The sequence below is a fragment of the Pteropus vampyrus genome, unplaced genomic scaffold, assembly GCF_000151845.1.
Source record: "Pteropus vampyrus isolate Shadow unplaced genomic scaffold, Pvam_2.0 Scaffold384, whole genome shotgun sequence".
Classification (NCBI taxonomy): Eukaryota; Metazoa; Chordata; class Mammalia; order Chiroptera; family Pteropodidae; genus Pteropus; species Pteropus vampyrus.
In genome coordinates this window covers 1977-24113 of record NW_011889165.1, presented here as the reverse complement: position 1 = coordinate 24113, position 22137 = coordinate 1977, and the positions used below count along the sequence as shown (strand labels likewise).

Below are 22137 nucleotides of genomic sequence, written 5' to 3'. Positions count from 1 at the left end.
CAATTAATAAAAGCTTCCAAACAGGTCAACTCATTTAAGTGCTATCTGTAATCATTTGGATTTTAACATGATGGTTATTACTTATTACCCTGAAACCAAGCAGCGCAATGAGATATTGATTACTTTTAACCTTTAGATCCAAGGATTCAAGAAAGGTCAGAGGAGGGGAACACACTTCCTTGGCTGGCAAACGTATAGCCTTTCAGGAGAATTCAAATGATTCCCATTGGCCAAATAGGTCCAAGATTAGTTTATTCTCTGGGCTGACAAGAAATGATGATGCTTTTAAAAATAACACCCAGCACATATTTAGTGAAGTGTTATATTTATGTAACCAATGGCCTCAAGATGTGCTTCATACCACAGCAAGTCCCAGGCTATTAACCCTTTACCAGATTTTGTTCGTGGAAGCATCTTTGTTGGAATGAGGTATTAAACGTGGTAGCTTTCATTGGAATAAACTCATCTCACTAAGCTAAGTTCTCTTGTAGGTTCCAAAAGGCTGAACAAAATCACTGGCCATTAGCAATTCTTTTGGTTTTCTTTTTCCATGACAACATTTAGAAATATTTTTCACATTCGAGCCACTGAAAATCAATGAGTTCTAGGTAGAGCCCAGCAGAATTACGGGCAAGGGAAACATAACTGTTACGTGTTAGATTAATTTGCAGAACACTTGGCATTATTATTGCCAAGTCGTCAAATTGTTCCAAGTTGTTCCGGAAGGTTGTTATTAATAGTATGTTTTCTGAGGAAAGTTCTGTCTACTTTTGGAACTGCATTTCTGTTGCCAAGGAAACTCCTTTAAGCACAGTTTTCTAGGAGCACACTGCTGCTTTTGTTTGCCAGTGTCCTATTCATATCATCTAAGTAAGCGTTTTACATGCTCCAGCTTTCAGTCCCCAATGTTGAAGTTTTAACCCATTTAAGTTGCTTTTTCAAACACAGTTAATGCTTGCTATGATTTCCCTCTCCCTTTCTCCTCCCTTCTCCTGTCCTCTGTCTCATCCAAAGCCCCTATCTCCTCACCTTCTTCTGGCTCTCTCTCCAACATAGCCAACTTTTACTATTCAAGCTTTATTTTTTTAAACAGTTGCATTACGGGAGATAGTTTTCACAAGTTTTTGATAAATTAACTTCAATTTGAATAATAATTCCATAGGTTGCAGCATTAGTCCTTCAAGTGTTAATTATCTTTTCACTCTAAAATTAATGTAGTCCTTTCCTACTGACTCCTCTACCCGGCTTATTGAAGTGCTGAGGAAAACATGTCACTGAGTCCCGAGCCAGCCCTGTTGCTGTGATTAAGCGTGGTCACATGGCCCATCTCTGCAAAAGGAGGGCCCTGAGAAAAGGTGACAAAGACAGTGATTTCCTGTCAGCAAAGAGTACGACAGGGCTGTCTAGAAGTGATGCAAATGAGGGGAACTTTCCCCACGGCTTGTTTGATCCACTCTAGGCCAGAGCAGGCCAGGCCAGGGAGAGGGGGAGCAGCACAATACAGCAAAGGCTGCCCAGAGAGCCAACGCACCTTCCGGACAGTAGCTCACCCGCCAGAGACAAAAACTGCTGGCGGGGCTTCCCTTCCTTGCCCCTCTGCACACAGAGCCAACTATTTCTTGGCATACTATTCTCTTAACATCCTTCTTCTTCTTCTTCTTCTTCTTCTTTTTTTTTTAAGTGATTCGAATAGGAATTATAAGCTCCAGTGTGAACAATGTTTCATATCGTGTTCAGAAATGATATGCATCTACTTTTTCTTCTCCTAAACATTTTCAGGATGAGTTTTGTCCTCTCTCAAAAAAGAAAAGAAAAAAAAATTCAAATATTCATAGCAAACACTGATTCATCAAAGCTCGAATTAATGTGACAGTTAATCTAAGGACTTTTTGAACTTTAATAAAAATGGAACAACAAATTCATTTCTAGATAGCGGTAGAGAAAGCCTAGGTTTTTCATTTCTGATCACTTTAAAAATGACTAGATAATGTTATTTGAAATATTATAATGATTTAAAGCATATTCTTCTTATCTTAATGGAGTTTTAATCTAACATACAATTAAGCTCTACAATTAATCTACTGGGAAAGAGGTAAAAAATTATCATTAGGTTCTTGTGCCTGATATATCTGGTACATTTTTACCTTGACTGCTTCAATAACTAGTAATTTGCTTCATTTTGAACAATCAAGGTAGGAAATTTTGGTACCGAAATTCCAACATAAGGCCTAATTAACAGAATTTAATTTTTTTTGATGCGTACTTCTTTTCTATACACCAACATGTGAAAAAAAAAATTTCAAGTTAATGGATTTTTTTCTATTTTAAGCCTAGCTACTGTGACCTGAACTATGAACCAGCCTAGCATTACGTTTTTAGGAGCTCAAGTTTAGTCATAAAGGTATCAAGCCACATACGAAATTATTTAGATCAATATGGTCCAGAACAAAATGAAAGAGAATTATTATAGAGGGTTGAAATTTATAAATTTATAAAATATAGGGATAGTGTGATTAATCTGTTTTCTATGATTGATTCATAGCTATAAAAACATCATTTTGGCATCAACGGTAATAAAATTACAAGTCAACTATATCACATTTTTCTTCTTTTACACAATATTTCTAATTCCCCAGAATTTCTAATTTTATTCCACATATGTTTCTTTTAAAAACAATAATGCTTGTCTTTTAATACACACTCAAATTCTCCAAAGTAACATTTTCCTCTTTAAAACTTACCCCTTTCTCTTATCTGTTTTTTTTTTCTGAAACAATTCTTTCATCGTTTAGTTTATTTTTATTTGTTTGTGTTTTGTTTTTAACATTTTCTTACCTATTCATTCATCCACCCATGGTTTTTACTCCTTTTCTCCTTTATGTTTAGTTAACTTTGTATGAACTAATTCCAACTGTTTTTCTTTCTCTTCAATGCTTACATTTTTTTCTCACTTTATTAATATCCTCTTTTTTTCCAATATATAACATTGTTGACCTCTATTATTAATCCCACCTGGCCAAATTATCATCGAAAGGAGCCACTTTTGGGTGAGAGCTGTGTGAAAAGTCTCTAAACATTACCTGGCAACAGAGTCAGAGAAAAATAATTAATTCACTTGTTAGAAGTATTACGTTTAGAAATTTACTTGCAAGAAATATTTTGGTTAAATATTTCTCAGTAAAAAAATCCTAAAAGGAAAACTTTTTCATATTTAAGTATCAAAATAAACTTAATTTCTTCAAAGGAATTGTGACTTTTTCTCATGGAAAATTTAACTTTTGCAATTGAGCACATTTCCCTCTTTGTTTTTACTACCAGGAAGCCCAGAATAAAATTTTGAGATCATCTTTAGTAACCGTGTAGGACCTTACAATGCATGGCCTACATATTAACACTTTGCACAGAAATACACTCTTACCTTTGTATATTTTCCCCAGTTCTGATTTATATTTCTATTTTAAAATATTTTTATTATTTTCCTGTGAATTATTATAAACAACCTCAAATCCATAGCAGAGTAAAAATGTAATTAATCTAAACAGCGCATTGTATTATGTAAAATGAATAGTCCTTTTCCTTTTGCACACAGGATATATTTGTATAATACTTTTACTAATGGAGAAATATAGAAGATATTTAAATTTTTCCCATAAAAACAGAACTATATGAATAACTAACTCTCAACATTAAACATAAAATATTCAGTGTAAATTCCTTGAAAGTATAGGGTCTTCGTTGAAATGGGTACTAATTTCATATTATTTTTAAGCTGGAAGGGTTATGTTTAACCTCTTAGAAATCATATAATCTAATATTTTATTGGTGAGGAATAGCTAAGCCATTCACTCAAGGAACAAATCTATAAATATGGTGTTTTAGAGCTTCACGTTATCTGAAAACAGCCCTCCTTCAATTATACCAATAATTGCCAGACTGTAACTTCTGAATTTGGCCCTCGAAATTAACCCTTGGACTCTAGAACCCCGCACCAACCCAGGATCGCTAGGGGCTCTGTCATCTGTGCCCTATAGGTGACAGAATGGGTAGTCCTTTGAGGCAAAGTAAAGAGCCCTGCCAGGCCACATCCACGCAGCACTCCAGAGTCAGCTGTGTCTGTTGCTGAGGGCAGTGCAACAGCAACAGCGGAATAAATGCTTCCAGGTCACTCAGGCTATAAAATTTATACGATGGGGGAAGATGTGTCTTGAGCTTCCCTGAGCCCAAGAATAATGCCACCTTTGATCTGTAGAAATGACAAAATGGAGCTTTTCCTTTGCAAGTGGGTTTTAAATATTTCTCCATTAATAGTTAATGCACATAAAGACCAGCAGAATGACAGCTCCCTGTGATTATGAATTCTGGCTTCGTCACTCTAGTACAAATAGGAGCTGAACTTTCAAAATCACAGTGGTTACTTTTGACAAATTAAATTGTCCTACTTAGGAAGGTAGGAGGAATGAAGAGAAAGAAAGTGAGAGCGTTGGAGCAAATTCTCCCTGCAGGTGATCCTCAAATTAGGGAAGAAAAAATGAGAAAAAAACTATATTTTTGTTTTCTAGGCTGACAATACTGCCAATGTTTATTTAAAATGGTACAGAATGTCCCTATTCAGAGGTTGGGCAAGGGAGAGAAGTGGGAAGGAAAGACATTGGCAGTATGGCTCACTGTCTCAAAAAGATGAAGTTATATTTAAAGGAGTAGTTACTTTTTAATAAGAATTAGGTTGCTCTTAAGATCCTGAGGTTTAAAATTAGTTAAAAAGAAAATGATCTTAAATTTCCAACTACCCAAAAATAACAAGAAATTGTTTAAACAGAAAATCTACTGTATAGCTTCTTGTAATATTAAGTTTCTAAATTATGTCAGGTTGTATCAATGTATCCTTTGACAATTAAATAGAATTCCTTTCCTCTTTAAGTTCCTTGGATATTTTGCTGCTTTTAGGTAACCCAGGTGCTCCACACAGGAGGTCTGCTGAAGAAGAATCTGGAGTATTTATCTGTAGCTCCATATCTAGGAGTTAAGGCCAGATGATTTTCCTAGCAAAGATCAGAATATAAAATAAATAGGTAAAGGCAGAAAGTAAGTACCTAATGTTTAGGTAGTACCTAAAAAATCTTTGCTCTCACTGAGTACCATCTTACTATATTTTCTCTAACTCAACATTTCCAAACACGGATGTTGGGGAACAACCTAGGACTGTGCAATGAATAAATTGAGGTCTGGGCATGACTATCTATGCCAGGAAAGGAGCTGAGTGTTGAAATGCAGAGAGCCCTCCCCCCACCCCCAGAGAGACCAGAACAAAAGTTTCGAATTCTATAATAAAAGGAATAATGATTCTATAGTTCTTTGGGATTTACCAACGCTCAGTCGAAGATCTCTCTTAAAGGTTTCACTCTCATTCTTTTCATTAATACCAGGGATCATGAGCTTCATTCCCATCCTTAAATTTTAAACTGAACAACTGTAATTCAATAATTGCATAGGTGCCTTGCTTAACAAAGTACAGAACACAAGTGCAAGGTGTTTTTCTTGATGTTATACAAGCATATGAAGAAATGAAGATGATGTGGACAGGCTGGGATAAATTGAAAATGCTGTCAAATGGGTTGGGTGTCCTGTCGCATTGTCACCGTGATGGGAAATGTGAACAGCAAATGTGCAGTATTGAAAGGGATAGCCCCACTAACTAACGAAAAATTGTTTTGTCCCAAATATTAATGGTGCTCTTGATAAGAAATGCTAATAAAAGAACAAAGATGATTAAGGTAGTCCCAAATGGTACTGAAAGCCTAGGGAGGCCTGGGGACCAATTGAAAAGCTTCAGTCTTTCAGAAGTCTCTATAATCAACAGGCTCCAAACCTCCGCCAAGGCATTAGTTCAGTTGATTCCTGAAAAAGCAGATTAGAACAGGGGAATGGAACACTGAAAACATTGACCTAACCTGAGAATCCCTAGAGATTCTTAGGAAAAACTTGAAATTAATTCTCCTCCATCAGTTTTTCTAATTCAGGAGCCACCCCAAGTTCTAAATTACTCCTCAGTCAATGTCCTCAGGATTGCTTTGGAGGTTTCCAAACCTCTGGAATAATTTGGGGGCTTATATGAAGAGAAAGTCTACAAACCTGTAGAATTTACCCTTGGTTTTTAACTTAATCTTTAATTTTACTTATAAGCCAAATGCAAAGTTAGTGCCAGTCTAATAAACTTAGATATGCTGAACACCTAAAATCAGAAAAATGATGACAGGGCATGAGTCACAAATGAAGAACCCCAATATGACAATGTTTGGAAAAAAATACTGTAACCTGGAAGTATTGAGTGGGTAGAATAACGGCCTTCATTATGCCAGAATGGGAATTCTCAGGCAGAGCACTTACAAGTAACCACAAGAAAAAGAAGACTGCGCTTTTTGTTCAGTGATTTCCTATTAATTGTGATGTAAATTATATGGATGTGATTTTGACAAAGAATAGCACTGTTCTGAAAAAAAAATAGTGGTGTATGTGCAAAATACAAAATGCATTAAGAAGAAAAAAATGTTATTTGGCAGCATGAATGCAATAAAAGCTGAGATAACAGCTTATGATTAGGTTACTTTTATATTTTTTTCCTGTTTGGCTTGATTTTTAATGCTTAAGTTTTAGAAATAAAACAAATATTTTGTATCGCAAATTAATATAGATTTAGAAGTATTTTTCATATCTAATTCTTGATCCTGACATGAAATGTGAAATCACTGAGCTTCGGTTACATTAGGTTGAGATTGTTACTCTAACAATATGTTATGTCAGAAGGTATATTGGATAGTCTGTTGTTAATGTGGACAGCTATCCATACAGGAAACATCTAATAGTAAACAAACTAGATTAACGTTGGACAGAATTCTTTAGGGAGTAAAACATCACCAATTGCTGAATCCCGGGGGAGCTTATATCTTCTCTTAACTGAGATGATTCCCAGGGGACACTAATTAAAATCGACCAGACCCTTTAAAAGTACAAATAGATATCTCTTTATGGAGGGAGTAAAAATTAAAATAATTTGTTAAGGAAAAGTAACTTAAAATGATAAAAATTGAAGAAGAAAGAAGACAACTTTTATTTGACCTTGAATGTACTTCTTATTCTATAAGAAATTTAAAAAAGCTACAGGGTAGTTGTTTCTTGTCATTATACTGTTGCTGATTCTGTGGTTAGTTATTAATTTTATTTTTTATGATTCACAATCTGCTCTTTGAAATATGCCATATGCTCAAAGCAATTCAAGGATGACAACTGTCAGAATTACTCCAATAAAAATTGCCTAAATGAGGAAGATTTACTGCAGTCTGATATTTCAGTGGAAGGTCCCTCTACACTCCCCAACAGCTTTTTCAGACACTGTGAATCTTGCAACCATTTTTTCAGTCAAAATCACATGGCTGTTTTGTAAGAACTTCTCAGCCTATAAGTAGAACCGGTAAAACACATTAGGCTAAGGGTGAATTAGCAGACACGGTAAACAATATAGATAGTTATTAGATGGATTGCCTGCAATCAATATGTGAGTTCCAAGCCAGTTTTCTTAAATCACACGCAAATACATTGACTTAATATGACAACGTCTGCTCTATGCATCACTAATAAACATTAAATTTGACAAGCCCTGCACCCTAAAAGCAGCAAGCCAAACTGAAGGCAAGTTTCTTTTTCCTTTGGGCGCATCTGAGGGATGGATAGAATCTACCTGAGTGCTCCAATCAAAACACATTTTGTTAAATATTACCAGTCCATTTATCTTTCATTTTGTTTCAGTCTATTTATTAATGCGGTTTCATTTATTGCTATTCATCTTGAAGATAAATCTTTGTCCTTCTATAGAATTACACCAAATAGAATGTGATAAAGGGAACTTTCTCGCAATTATGATGTCGGTACAGCCTGTCAGCACACAAGGGATGGAAATGAGTTTGGGGACAGGGAAGGGAAATTCTAATAGACACCATGATACATACAATGAACGCAAAGATATCCAGAGGGGGGTTGGAGGGAGGAAAAGAGAGAGACTTGTCAGGCTAATCAGATCTTCCACAGCAAGGTAAAGGCAAGAAGAGCAGCTCTAACCTTGTAAAGATGCTGCTGCTGCTCCTCTGACATCATCAGGTCGTGGCTGTCCATCACGAGGGACTCCATGTCAATCAGCCAATCCCAGAGCTCCTGATATTCTGAATCAAAGTCCAGAAGCCTGAAGATAAGGCACGAAATGTATTATGCATAAATACAGTGTAGTTGTTAAAATCTCATATTAGAATAATACATTCTTAAAAACCCATGATGCTCCTAGGTGATACCTATAAAAAGAGAAGGGAAAAAATTCTCTGTGTGGTTACACAGTGGGTAAAATAGGAACTCAAGCTTGTGACATAGCCACTTCTTAGATTTTGAAATCATAACATGAAGTTCCGATGCTCGTACCTAAGATATTATCGTGGCAATTTCCATTTGCTAACCCTTTCTGAGGATTTGCAGCACTTGAACAAAATGACTACTACTACATCCTTGAAAAAGAGCATTGTCATATTTAACAATGAGAAATGGACGGTCAGTGCCTTAGGAAGGTTACATGGTCTAGAATTTGGGGTAAAAACAGTATCCTCAAAATTTAGACCCCTTTCTCATCTACTAGATTTCCCATAGATATTGCATCCCAAATAGCTTTATGATTAAGAATACTAATTTAACTAATTTCTCTACAATGATCATAATATACTATAATATCCAAAATATTATTTTTCACTGGGAAATGACTCAATCATCTATCTTTCCCTCTGCTGTCTATCTGCCTATCTCTGCAAACATATATCCTATATTTATTGTCATGGATGAGTAGCCAGCATTTCAGCTTAACACTCAGAGATAGGCTTGAGTGACTCTGGTAAGCCAGTGAGAACCAGGGGCAGATCCAGTATTAGACAGGTGTTCCCCACAGACATGTAGGAAACAAAGGTAAGGACAGGAAGTCAAAACAATGAATCTTTGAATAGGCAGCAATCATTAAAATTCAAAGGAGGATCACTATGGTTTTGAACAAAATAAATCATTAGAATAAGAAGCTTAAAAGGATTAATGTGATTCTCTATTGAAAGCCTGGTGAATACGTAAAGCCAAGATTCTTCTAAAACATTGTGATCAGAAAATAAAAGTGCAGATGAAAAACTATGACTTTGTCCTTCTCCCAAAAAATCATCCCCTTAAAATAAATTCTAGAGTCTTATCAAATTGTAACTGAACAAAACCCTATCAGTACTAGTGAAGCAGCAGCCTCAGGCATGAGTCTGCATTTATCAAGTAAGCATCTTATTACTACCTTGTTCCTGTGTCTATACATTAAACAACTGCTTTCCAAGAAAATGAACATCCACTTTTCAAAACTTACAACTTAATCCTAATAGATCTGTCAATAAAAAAGTTAAGGTGTGTCTGGTGATGGAGAAGACTAGACCTAGAATTGCCTATTTTATTTTAATTCCTTTACCATAATTATAAAGATCCTTGACTAGGACCATAAGCACCCAAGGGCAAGGACTTTCATTGGCTAACACGTAGAACTGTCTCGTGAATGCTGATGATGGGTATAGTTGATGCAGCCAAAACCTTCAGTAATGCTATGGTGGCTTAGAGCAGAGCTTCTCAAACTTTAATGTGCATACGCTATAGTGAGGACCTTGCTGAAATGCAGGTATTGAGTTAGTAGTTCTAGGGCGGGGCCTGAGATCTTACATTTTTAACAGATACTGGCAACTGGCAACACTGCTGGTCATAGACTTCACTTTGAATGGCAAGGACTTCCAGCATGTAAAATCTGCAAATAGTATCTCATTTCAAAATACTAAAAGACAAACAAAAACCACTATAACAGGGACAAATAAACTATGAGACTTTCTTTATTAAAAACTTTGTGAGTGACGAATAAGGAATGACTAATAAGCATTTGTTCACATGACAGGTATAATCATTTAGAAATACCTTCCGAATTACGGTAATCATTTCTCCTTGTACCCTCCCATATTTTAACCGTAAAGACAGGGGAAAGGTGTAATGTGACACCCCCCACACCCTCCCCAGATTAGGAGAGTATAATCCAGGGTAATATTAAAAGCAAAAAGGAAAGGAAATAAAAAGCTCACCCCTTCCATTTTAGTGGACTTGGGGAATAAGAAGGAAATGAAGGTAAGAGGAACAGGTGTGTCCTCCCATCTCTTGGCCTAAGACCCAGATGAAAGGCATGTGAGACAGATTGAAGGGATCTTCCCGCTAGGAAATCTGGGAAGAGTTGCCTTAATCAAAGTCCTCACAAGAACCTAGAGTGGGGATGTTGCAGTCAGAGAGAGATCTTTGGTCAAGACCCCCTTTGCTAACCTGTTCTCTCATCCCTCACCCCAACGCCTTGAGGTTTCTGCAAGTTCAGCCAGTAAACTTGACAGTGGCATTGCACAATGACCTCCCAGGAGAGCCATGGGGCCTCTGAAGCCAGACCTCAGAGAACTGGCAGGACCAATGAAGGCTGAGATGAGGCTCCAGTCAGCAGGAAATACCTCCTGACCAAGCCAAGAGATAACAACTCAGCCAAAGCCCTCTATGGAGAACAACCTCATAACGTCCAGGGGAAAACCCATTTCAATGAACCCAGCCAGCCTGCACCTATGGGCCACACTAAGCCAGGGGACCTCACTGCACCCCAGAATCACACGGTCATGTAAGCCCTCTTTCTGTTCAGATTGTGCAATATGCTTGTCCAAAAGAAGGGAGAAGAATAGGAAATCTGAAAAAAATGGCATTTATCCCAAGAGTTGTGCTCTAAAAAGAATGTTAATTTATTAGGGGAGACTATAAGCGTTTTGTTTAAGAGCCTGAACTCTGATCTTAAAGCAAGTTTTTTTTTTCTTGCTTTACCAGGAAGTATGTGTTTAGGATGGCTCATAAAAATTGTTGGTCAGTAAGAGAAAACAAAGAAGTCTGTTTTTCTTCCCATAGGTATATGATAAAAAAAAAAAAAAGAAAGAAACTTTGATTATGACTAAATTCAAGGGCAAGGGATGTATTTTATCTTTGCTTCCCTAATGCCCACCACAGAAGCTGGTGAATGGTGATGTCTGAATGTAGATAATGAAACCAAAAACTTTAGTAGGGCAAAATGACTGCAGACGAGGAGTATGTGACAAATATAATCGTATCTTGTCCCTAAATGCCAATACCAAAGCTAGGAGCATACCATGGACAGGCTTCTTCACTCATTCTAAAGGTGAGATTTTGCTTTCAGTATATGATAATGGTGTATTTGCTTACTTAGAACGACTAGATGCCGTAGATTCTGTTAGTGTAAGTTGTCCTTTTACATCCTCCTCTTTTCTCTGATGAAAATTAAAGGAGATTCAGAAGTAGGTTATAAACAAATAAAAAATATATACAGAATGATAAAATGTTCAGAACTACGGGAATTTTTTTATTGGCTCTTTACCATGTCTTTATAGCCGTTGAGCTGTTCCCTCCTATTACTCTCCTTTCAAAACAAAAGCCATTTCTTCTCATTAAATGCACCTCAGGCTTCTCACATAGTCCACACCGGAGACCTGCAAATGGCGTATGAACCTAACACAGGCACTGTATTCATTCTTTCTCCAGTCTTATCTATTTATATCCTAGCTGAGAATATTTAGACTTTAGCTTACTAGTTGCAGTAAATGCTTTGGTTCCTTATTTTGTTTCAGTAGTGTAGTAGGATCAGACCAGTGTTTTCCAAATAAAAAATTCTCATAAGGTCCAAACATTGAAGAAAAAAACATTTTTTAAGTATTTGCGCCTGATTTCAGATTCTTGGTTACGTGTTAATTCACAGCTTAGGAAAGACCGGACAGTTTTCCAAATTTAGTGAAATCAAATATATAACTTGTAGTAAGTCAGCAATTAAATTATTAAAATTTCTTTGCTGGTTCTTTTGAAACTTTCTAAAATGACTAGAATTTACTGTGCTCACAATATCAGGAAAATTCTTAGATAAGGAAGTAGTTTGCTTTCTTATATTTACATTACCTGCAAAGGTATCTAAAGTGTTTTTCAAGTGGTTTTATAAAAGACAACGTCTTCTAGGAAAAGTGCCAGCTACCATAAAGGACAACAGAAAACATCATAGATGAGTGAATTTATTGAGGGTAGCATGAAACTAGTTAACAGTTCTATATCCCTTTGAAGAATATGCTGATTCTGTAAGCTGAATTCCAAACCGGGTTCTTTTCTTGAATTCCTGGTGACTCTAGTCTCTCTTTTTAGAAGGGAGAGAGGTGATTGAAATTGTGTCAAGGAGCCCAGAATCTTATAAAGGATGTAAGAATGAGAACTACTCTTTTGGAGGGATTTCCCTCATAAAATTTTCTTTGTAATTGTGTTCGGGTTTATATCGTCATTCACTCAAATATATAATCTCTTACATGTTAAAAGTTCTCAAAAGGTACCTTTTCAGTACTCTATGAATATGTTATGTTCTCTATGAGGTCGCACAAAGCAAACTCACATATACTCTAGGAAAGAATTGTATTCTTTTGGATACTTTTTTTAAATTGCCATAATAATAAAAGAGTTGAACATTCTGTTGTAGGTATAACATTCCCATTTTAAGAGGTTTAAAAGTTTAATCCTGCTATGAGAAGAAAGATCTTCTAATCCAAAGTCAGTCTTTTTAGACAAATATAGAATTCTGAATGTATTTATTCCGTAGTCTGAGGATCTAATAGAGACAAGGACAAGGCTATGGAGAAATAAATAGGCAATTTTTTCTTCAGTGTTTATTTCTAAGTTTAGGTCAACTACTATAGGTAATTGCCAAAAGTATTTTCCAACATCTTATCTACCATTTTCCCTGCCTTTTTTTAAGGTTAAAAAGATTCCAGGTCCTTCTACCACAGAAATAAAATGCTAACAAGTTTATTTAGCATCATTTTTCTGCATATTGGATAGCAATATAGTATTTGTGAGGCTGGCATAGTTTAAGAAATAATCCTTCCTCTAAACCCTGATGGGAGTTATGTTTGACTAGCTAAGTGTTTGAACATAAATGCATTCAGCCTTTGGTATTTAAAGTGAGCATCATTAACTGAACATTTCAACTTAAACTTTGCTTAAAAGATAAAGTTTCACCCAAGTGAAATCGATGAGAGGTGTGTGTGAATATATGAGGTTTCAGCTTGGCCCACTAAGGAATTTTGATTAAAAGAGACAACCAAATGAAGAAATCATCAAAATAGAGAAATTATTGGTTGAAGAAAAGATAACACTAAAAAGCCCTGGCAGTTTTGCTGCTAAGGCCGAGGAATATATATTTTGAAGCATTTAAGAATCCATCTTTTATATGCTTAATGGTTCATTTCACACCAACACATCTAAAAACACAAGACCGGTTCCTGAAATACCAGCTTATCTATACTGGGACTTCTATTAAATGATCCAATTTTCCTAGCTTCTATAGCATATCGACTCTTCCCTCAAATGTTCACTAAGTATTCAGTGTTCACATTATTTGCTCAAGGAAATTTGCCTCTGATTTTCAAAAAAAGACACTAAACTGGTAACAAAATCTTGCAAAAATATAGTTTAAGAATTTTACTCAAATGAAATACTAATAATAGATCAGAATTTCCTGTTATCCTCTACTCCATGTGGCATGTTAAGCACAGAAAGGCGACGCAATACTGGCACCAAGCTCAATCATCATATCATTAAAGAACAAAATTTAGCGTTCCAGACATGGAATCTGATATATGCACAGTTGCATGTAGAATCCCTTTCCACTCTAAACATATTAAAGTGTGGACACTAATTTACTATTTTGAATGAAAATTCATGAGCGACTTCCTCATGAGAAAAGCAGCCTGCATTTGCCATTAATAAGTAAAAAGGAATATGGAGTTCTTTCCAGCAGTAATTTTCTCAATTCTCATATATACCCATGTACATGTAAAAATGTCTGAGAAAAAGAAAATCAACCCTACAAATTTGTTTATGACTGGCCCTACTTTCTCATGGACCCATGAACCGTCTGTTCATAAACATCTGTTATTAAAATAAAAGCCATAAAATAAAGCAAAAAAATTCAAACTTCCAAGATTAGCCATAAAATTAGAAATATCAATGTGGATTTCTGAATGTATTTAGAGGATTCCGTTAGGCTGTCAGGAAGTCAAACCTTTTTCTAAATTTTCAGATAATATGTAGGCTAAGCTCTAGCCAAAGAGCTGAAAACATTCTGAAAATTTTAGAATAGGTAGTGATTCTAACACAAATGGAGAAACCATACTTCAGAAGACAAAGCAAAAATGATGTTGTCAAAACAAAAACAAAAACAAAACAAACATAAACCAACCTTCCTATGTCATTATCTACGTATAGAGAGGACTGGATCCAAACTTGCTACTGGCACACTAGTGTGGGTTGGGCATCTCACCCTTTTATACAGGGACCACCTCCACCCTGAGCCCCACTGGTTTTCACAGATTTAATGTCTTGTTTGGAAAAATGTCTATTTAGATCTTCTGCCCATTTTTTTAAGTTGAATTACTTGTTTTTCTGCTACTGAGTTGTATGAGTTCATCATAGATTTTGTATATTAGCTCCTTATCAGATGTATGATTTACAAATAGTATCTCCCATTTGGTAGGCTGTCTTTTCATTTTGTTGATTTTTCCTTTGCTGTATGTACAGAAGCTTTTTAGGACGATGTAATCCCACTTACTTATTTTTGCTCTCGTTGCTTTTGCTTTTGGTGTCAGACTCAAAAAATCACCATAAAAACCTATGTCAGGGAGCTTACCACCTACATTTTCTTCCAAGAATTTTATGGTTTCAAGTCTTATGTTCAAGTATTTAATCCATTTTGAGTAAATTTTTGTGTATGGTGTAAGAGAGTGGTCAAGTTTCATCCTTTTGCATGTAACTTTCCAATTTTCCCCACACAATTTATTGAAGAAATTGTCCTTTCTCCATTGTATATACTTGGCTCATTTGTCATAAATTAATTGATCATAGATGCATGGGTTTATTTCTGGGCTCCCTATTCTGTTTCATTAATCTATATGTGTTTGTATACTAATACCATACTGTTTTAATTACTATAGCTTTCAAATACAGTTTAAAATCAGAAAGAGTAATGCCTCCAACTTTGTTCTTCTTTTGCAAGATCACTTTGAGTAGTATGGACATTGTAACAATATTAATCTTTTTAATCCATGAGCATGGAATATCTTTCCATTTACTTGTGATTTCCTCAGTTTCTTTCATTAATGTCTTATAGTTTTCAGTATATAGATCTTTCACCCCCTTGGTTAAATATATTCCTAGGTATTTTATTCTTTATGATACAAATGTAAATGAGATTTTTTTCTTTATTTTTCTTTCTGATAGTTTGTTATTAATGCATAGAAACAACAGATTTTTGTATATTGATTTTGTATTCTGCAACCTAAGTGAATTTGTTTATTAGTTCTAACAGTTTTTTGATAAAGTCTTTAGGGTTTTCTGTATATAATGTCATCTGCAAATAGTGATAGTTTTATTTCTTCCTTTCCAATTTAGATGCCTTTTCTTTCTTTTCATTGCCTGACTGCTCTGGCTAGGACTACGAATACCGTGTTGAATATAAGTAGCCAAAGTGGACATCTTTTCTCATCTTAAAGGAAAGGCTTTTAGCATTAAACCATTGAGCAAAATGTTAGCTGTGGGCCTGTCATATATGGCCTACATTATGTCGAAGTAGGTTCCCTCTATATTAATTCTGTTGAGACTTTTTATTATAATGAATGTTGAAGTTTGTCCAATGCTTTTTCTGCATCTATTGAGATGATCATATGATTTTTATTCTTCATTTTGTTAATGTGGTATATCACATTGATTGATTTGTGGATGTTAAATCATCCTTGATCCCTGGAATAAATCTTACTTGATCATGTTGTATGATCCTCTTAATACATTGTTGAGTGGTTTGCTATTATTTTGTTGAGGATTTTTGCATCTATGTTCATCAGGGATATCGAGGATCTTTTCTCCTAGCGTCTTTGCCTAGTTTTGGTATTAGGGTAATGCTGGCCTTATAAAATGAATTTGGAAGGGTTCCCTCCTCTTGTGTTTTTTCGAAGAGTTTAAGAAGAATTGGGATTAATTCTTCTCTGAATGTCTGGTAGATTTCACCAGTGAAGGCATCTTGTCTTGGGCTTTTTATCTGTTGGAAGATTTTTGATTACTGACTCAATCTCCTTACTAGTAATTGCTCTGTTCAGATTTTATATTTCTTTAAGTATCCTTAAAGATAATTTTATGTCCACCTGATATGAGAAGATAGACTACCAAAAGGTATGCTCTTACCTCCCTCAGCCTCTGCTATCCCATAGTCTCTACATTGTCCTTGTCGCTGGTTGAGGAGCCCAAATCATTCCTGAGCTTCAGACCCACTTCCTGGGCATTTCCACTTAGATATTCCACAGACCCCCAAAAGAACTACACTCAGCTTCTTCCCCCCCTCCTTCTGCTCCTTCTCTGCATTCACCACCTCAGCGAATGGCACGCCCATCTGCCAGAATACATGAAGCCTGAAACATGGAGATCCATTCTTTAATATTCGCTCCCATAAAGTCCCTCCCCCATCCACTCTGGTCACCAAGGCCTGTCAGTAAATTTCCTTCTCTCAGTTTCCTGCCATCTTAGCTCAGGCCCTATTTCTCACCTGGATGCCTAGAATAGCTTATTAATTAAGCACTGTTTAGTCTTGTCCTTGCCAATCTATTCTCCACACTGCTGCCAGAATATTGTTTCAAAACTGCTAATCTAGTCATGCTTGACATCCTTTAGTGGTTCCAGTTGTTTGTACACACTGCCTCATCTGTGAGACACACTAAATTGTCACTTCCGACCCTGGGCCATTCTCCATGAAACTTCTCCTGAAAGGCTTTCCCGATTTTCATACACCTGACAACCTTTGTGTCCCATTGCCTCTACCTCCCCAGTGCCTACTACAGCTTCATTTAATCATAGCTCAATAAATATTAAATGTTGAATGACAGCAAAGTCACTTGAATCCAAAGCCTCCTATTTTTTTCTCCTCCTTGACTAAGCCAATGGAGCATCTTTCCCCTCAGCCGATGGGTCATCAAGGTTTATCAATTCATTCTGGCTTTTATTTCTAATCTAGTCTCCACCTTTTCCATTAATTTCTGACCTAAAATCTCCAAAGATTACAGTGGTGTTTCTCAAGCTGCAGAAGAATCACCTGGAGGGCTTGTTAAACAAAGATTTCTGGTCTTGACCTCCAGGTTTTCCAATTTAGTAGATCTGGAGTGGGGCCCAGAATTGGCATTTCTAATAAATTCCCAGGAGATGTTAACACTGCTGGTCCAGAGACCATATTTTGAAAACCACTAGAGCAATGGTTCTCAACTGCAAGTGGGCGTTAGAACATAATCATATTTTGGCCTACTCCTACCTATCGAATCAGAATTTTCGTCAGGGTAGGGCGGACAGGTATTTTTCAGCTTAAAAGCTCCACAGGTGATTTTGATCACCTGTTAAGATCATCCTGGTTAAGAACCATGAACTCAATGATTAACTCCAGGATCAGGACTTCACCTGCTCCCCAAGATTTATATTTTACACCCCTCCAACTTTCTACCCTGCTCTCCAGTCATACAGAACAGCAGGCAGTCTGATGACTCAGACCTATGCTCCCCTTCTCTAAGCCCCAGATTAATTTTAATTATTCATTCATGCATCCATTCATTCACTGAGCACCTAACACTTTGCAGGCACTGCACCAGACACAGGGCAGAGTGTAGTAAACACGAAAGACACAGCCCTCATGGGGCCCATTCCATTTGCTCTGACGTCCAATAGCACATTCTGTTTCCCCTTTCTCTCATTGCACAGGCAAATACTAGCATAATAGCACTCTCTTGCTAGACTCTCTTGCTAGCACTCATGAAGGCAGAGATTGTGGTCTGCCTTTGTAGATGCTCAGAAAACATTTGTTCGGATTAAATGGAATAGCTCTTCTCCTGACCTTGCTTCAAAAATCATCTTCAGGGTCTTCTCTCTCTCTGCTGTCTTTCTTGACCTGCTCCAATTCCCCCTCCTCCCCACCATCAGAATCAAGCTTTATCTTCCATGAGACCCACCCCCTAATCCCATGCAGATTTCTAAGTACCTGTGATCCTTTCTTCTATGTTGTTTACAGATCTGGCTCCTCCTACAAAACTGTGAGCCTCTCAAGGTCAGGGACCATTTAATTTTTGCCTTTTAGTCTCTGTAGTTCATATAAGAGGTATTTAATAACATTTGTCAAATGAATGAATGAAGTTAATTTTGTTTTCACTTAAGCCTTAACAATACTTAGCAATATTTTTGCCCCAAATTCCTTGTGGATTTAATGAAATCTTCTTAAGATTCTTCAATTTCTCCATAGTAGGAAGATATTATAATTTAAATTTCATAGACTATGAAATATGCACAACATGGGATTTAGGAGGAAACAATGTTTATCAAGGGTCCAAATGAAGATCTTCAGAGAGAACGCAAAGTGTGACTTTATGGATTGTCCACTGCATTCTGATCCAGGGTTCTGAGCTGAGGTCTTAGCTCCATCTTACACTATCATCCTGGACAAGCCTGTCACCCAGCCTTTTGCCTCCCAGTTCTATCATTTATAAGCTGAATAAAAGACATGGTCTGTAATGTACACTAAGTCTTGACAGCAAGTAGGATGCTACTTAATGAACAGTATCTTTGAAATTCATTTAAAAATGAAATCAGACAACCTCTTAGTAGAAAGAGGTATTGGGAAAAAAAAATGGTCACACTTTACAAAATATACAAAATGTAAGTGTTCTTAATAAATTCTGCTTGCAGAATCATGCCAAGTACATAGTAGGCCTTCAATGAATATTTATGGAATGAATGAAACAAAATGATTGATAATTGCTTTCATTTAAGTTGGCAGGAATTAAAAAGCATCAAACTGCTCTCAGTAGAGAATCTCGTTGGGTGATTCGCACATTGCATATCCCTCAGGAAGCCATGGTTTCCCATTTGGCAATGCTGGAGACAGTGCCAAATGTCTCCCACAGATGAACACACTTTACTACCAGAGCTCACACAGCCTCACATACATTCAGGGAAATCTTCCGACCACGCATAGTCATAACTGCTAAACACAGTTCATAATTGTATATAAACTGTGTTATATCACCTTGATACATATCTTTTCATCAAGCCAGAGAGGTTATAAATTCATTTCTAAATGATTTTTGGTTATGTAAGATTCTTAGCAGTTTAAGATCACCTTCATTCTTTCTAGGATCTGAATCCTCCCTGGAGCAGTCTTAAACATTTTTCAACTACATACTCTCCTTAGCATGCATGTAGACATGGAAAGGAAATAAAAATATATGAATTGTATCACCAACTCAATTTTCTCTTTAGTAGACTGGATGTCTGCCTATGGAATGAAAGCCCACACTATTCCCACTATTGCTTATCAGAAACAATGATCGTTCTATGTAACAAAAGAACAGCTAATGAAGTTTATGTATCATTGGAGCAGATAATTTTACAAGGCTATGTTCTTAAGGCTTCAGAATTAAGGATTTGACTGTGGGAGTAAAGGGTCTTGGAGGCAGGACACCCCAGATAACCTCACTCACATGCATTTCTCAAACAATGCTTTTCTGTATATAAACAGAAAATAGAAAGGAATATATGGTTTTTGTCCTTAGTATTAAATAGCTGCTTTTTCTTCAACACACTCTTATATTTCTGCACAATGTACAGCCTTCAGCACCCCAAGAAGCATGAACAAAGGATATCAGGCAAGTTTACCTACTCCCACTTCACGGAACAATGCTCGTTGTTAACTAAGCGATTCCCAGGGTAGATTTATGATTTGTGGAGCCTAGAGTAAGTACTCAGGTTGGGTCCTTGGAATCTGAGGCCAGAAGCACGTGGTGACTGTTCAGTCTCCGGGGCTTTTAGAAAACATGAAAATGTGACCTAAAGTTTATGCTTGTGTGTGCACCAGGGACTATTTATGCATTTAGAGAAATTAAAGCACATTAAAGCCTCAAAACAGCTTATTGTTCATACTGCAAGCTTTAGTCTTTTCTTTCTTATTTGCTTCTATGCTTTTCCTCTTGTGAATAAATGTCTACTGAATTGTATAAAATGAATCAAATATATATGTAACATGTCCATGGATAAAAAAAAATTCCTGCTAGAGCAACAAATTATATAGATAGGTAAATCTGAAAATTTGAAAAGTCCTTTCCTATTTCCTAAACAGAATAATGACTCTGATCCCTTTCCTGTATTTTTAGACCCTGGATTATAACATAAAACAGAATTTATAATCTGTGTACTTAATGTATCCCAAAAATTTATATGAGTATTTAAAGTCCAGTCATAACTATAAGCACTTAAAAGATAAATGCAAACAAGTACATGAAAAAGACTTCTTTCTGCTTGCCTTTTCAGGGAATATTTTGGCTAGAGTTATACCTGGTAGCGTAATAAGATGTTATTAATATTTAATGGAACTTGGAAGAACAGTTTCTACCTCTTATTGTCTGGCTCAAGAATAAAAGTAAAATAGGTTAGTATTTCCATTTTTATGAGTATAATTATTATGAAGTCATTACAACTATGAAATAATTGTATTTCATTACTACTCTTTTACTCTTTAATAATCGCCTAGCAGAAAAGACCAAAAAAAAAAAAAAAAAGAGAGAGAGAGAGAGAGAGAAAAGAAAAAAACATATATACACACTCTTTGCATAACTTTAAAGTCATTTGGAAATATCTGAAGTCATGACAATTATTCAATAGTATGGTAGTATGGGTAGTTAGTATAGTATAAATACAGCCATATGTCTCAGGCTGAATGAAATTATTGATGGGTCACTGAAGTTGTTGGGTCCTTTCACATCCTACAGACAATTCAAGTGCTAGTCTATTATTCCAATTGACTTTATGTGAAGCTAACCAGCTAGCTCATGGTCTCTAAAGAATTATTAAATATCTACATTTTTCAGGAAAATGATGTTCTACCAAGTTTCCAGTGATGTTCTGGTGTTTAAAATTTCCTTAGACATACTTTAAAATAAATGATAACGTATAAAAGGGGGAAAATACATTGAAACGAAATTGTAAAGAAAACTGACCAACAGTATAGGTACCATATGGTCACACAAACACTCGCAAAATCACCGAGCTGTTTTTAAATAAATCATAATGAAGTTAGGAATTTCTGGGTTAGATGATAGAAGCTGATAAAATCCAGCTTCAATTCTGGCACGAATGAAAAGGAACATAAATGCCTGGTCTATTGAGCTTCTCCTTGTCTGTTAGCTAGGGAGAAAATGCCTGCCTACCGCCTACCAGTGGAAAAATCATAGAAAAAGTAGAGATTAGTGAGAATAAAACAACAAAAAGAATAGTTCCCTACCCATTGCCTCCCACTGAATGAACTTTTGACATATCAGCAAACTCCTCTTTTCTCTTGCTGCTGCTGGTGTACTGCTCACTGTACAGCTTGAGGGACATCTGCTCAACAGCATCTCTTTGTGCTTCCAGGTAGCATAGTTGAACCTCAGCCTGGAGAGAGAAACAAAGAGAAATTGCTGTTTTAATCCAGAAGGAATGCATTTCAAGTGAGGTGTAACAACTCAAAAAATGGGAATAGTTCATATCATTAATACTGCTCCTTTTCAGGTTGGATTTAATGGGATCAGCTGGGCATATTACAGAATTATATTTTTAGATCCGAATCTTATAAGTTCCTCCTTAAAATATGACCCGAATAAATGAACTCTCAGAAGACTCAGTAAATATCACAAAATATCCCTGAGATCATAATACTGTATGATGAGACTTTACATAAAAATTCTGTGAAATTCCTTAATAATATTCTTCTTCATATTGCCGCATATGTAACATTTATTTTTTAAAGATCCCCCTCCAACCCATACATTTGCATGGATACATATTCTGAATGCTTCTCATTATCTTCCCTGAGGAGAATTAAAAAAGCCTAGTACTAATTCTAATACCTCTTCAACAGTGACAACA

General features: G+C 36.1%; 1 protein-coding gene across 1 annotated transcript in view; it reads right to left on the bottom strand.

Annotated features, from left to right (window-relative positions):
- The window catches only part of LOC105305421 (A-kinase anchor protein 6-like), a gene marked incomplete at its 5' end in the record, with an annotated part of 117780 nt that extends 96117 nt beyond the window's left edge, over positions 1-21663 (bottom strand). The window contains 2 exons of the mRNA XM_011380015.2: positions 8110-8230; positions 21515-21663. Of these exons, the coding sequence (XP_011378317.1) occupies positions 8110-8230; positions 21515-21663 (270 nt within the window). The remainder of the gene's footprint in view (positions 1-8109; positions 8231-21514) is intronic.
- Between the last annotated feature and the right edge of the window lie 474 nt (positions 21664-22137).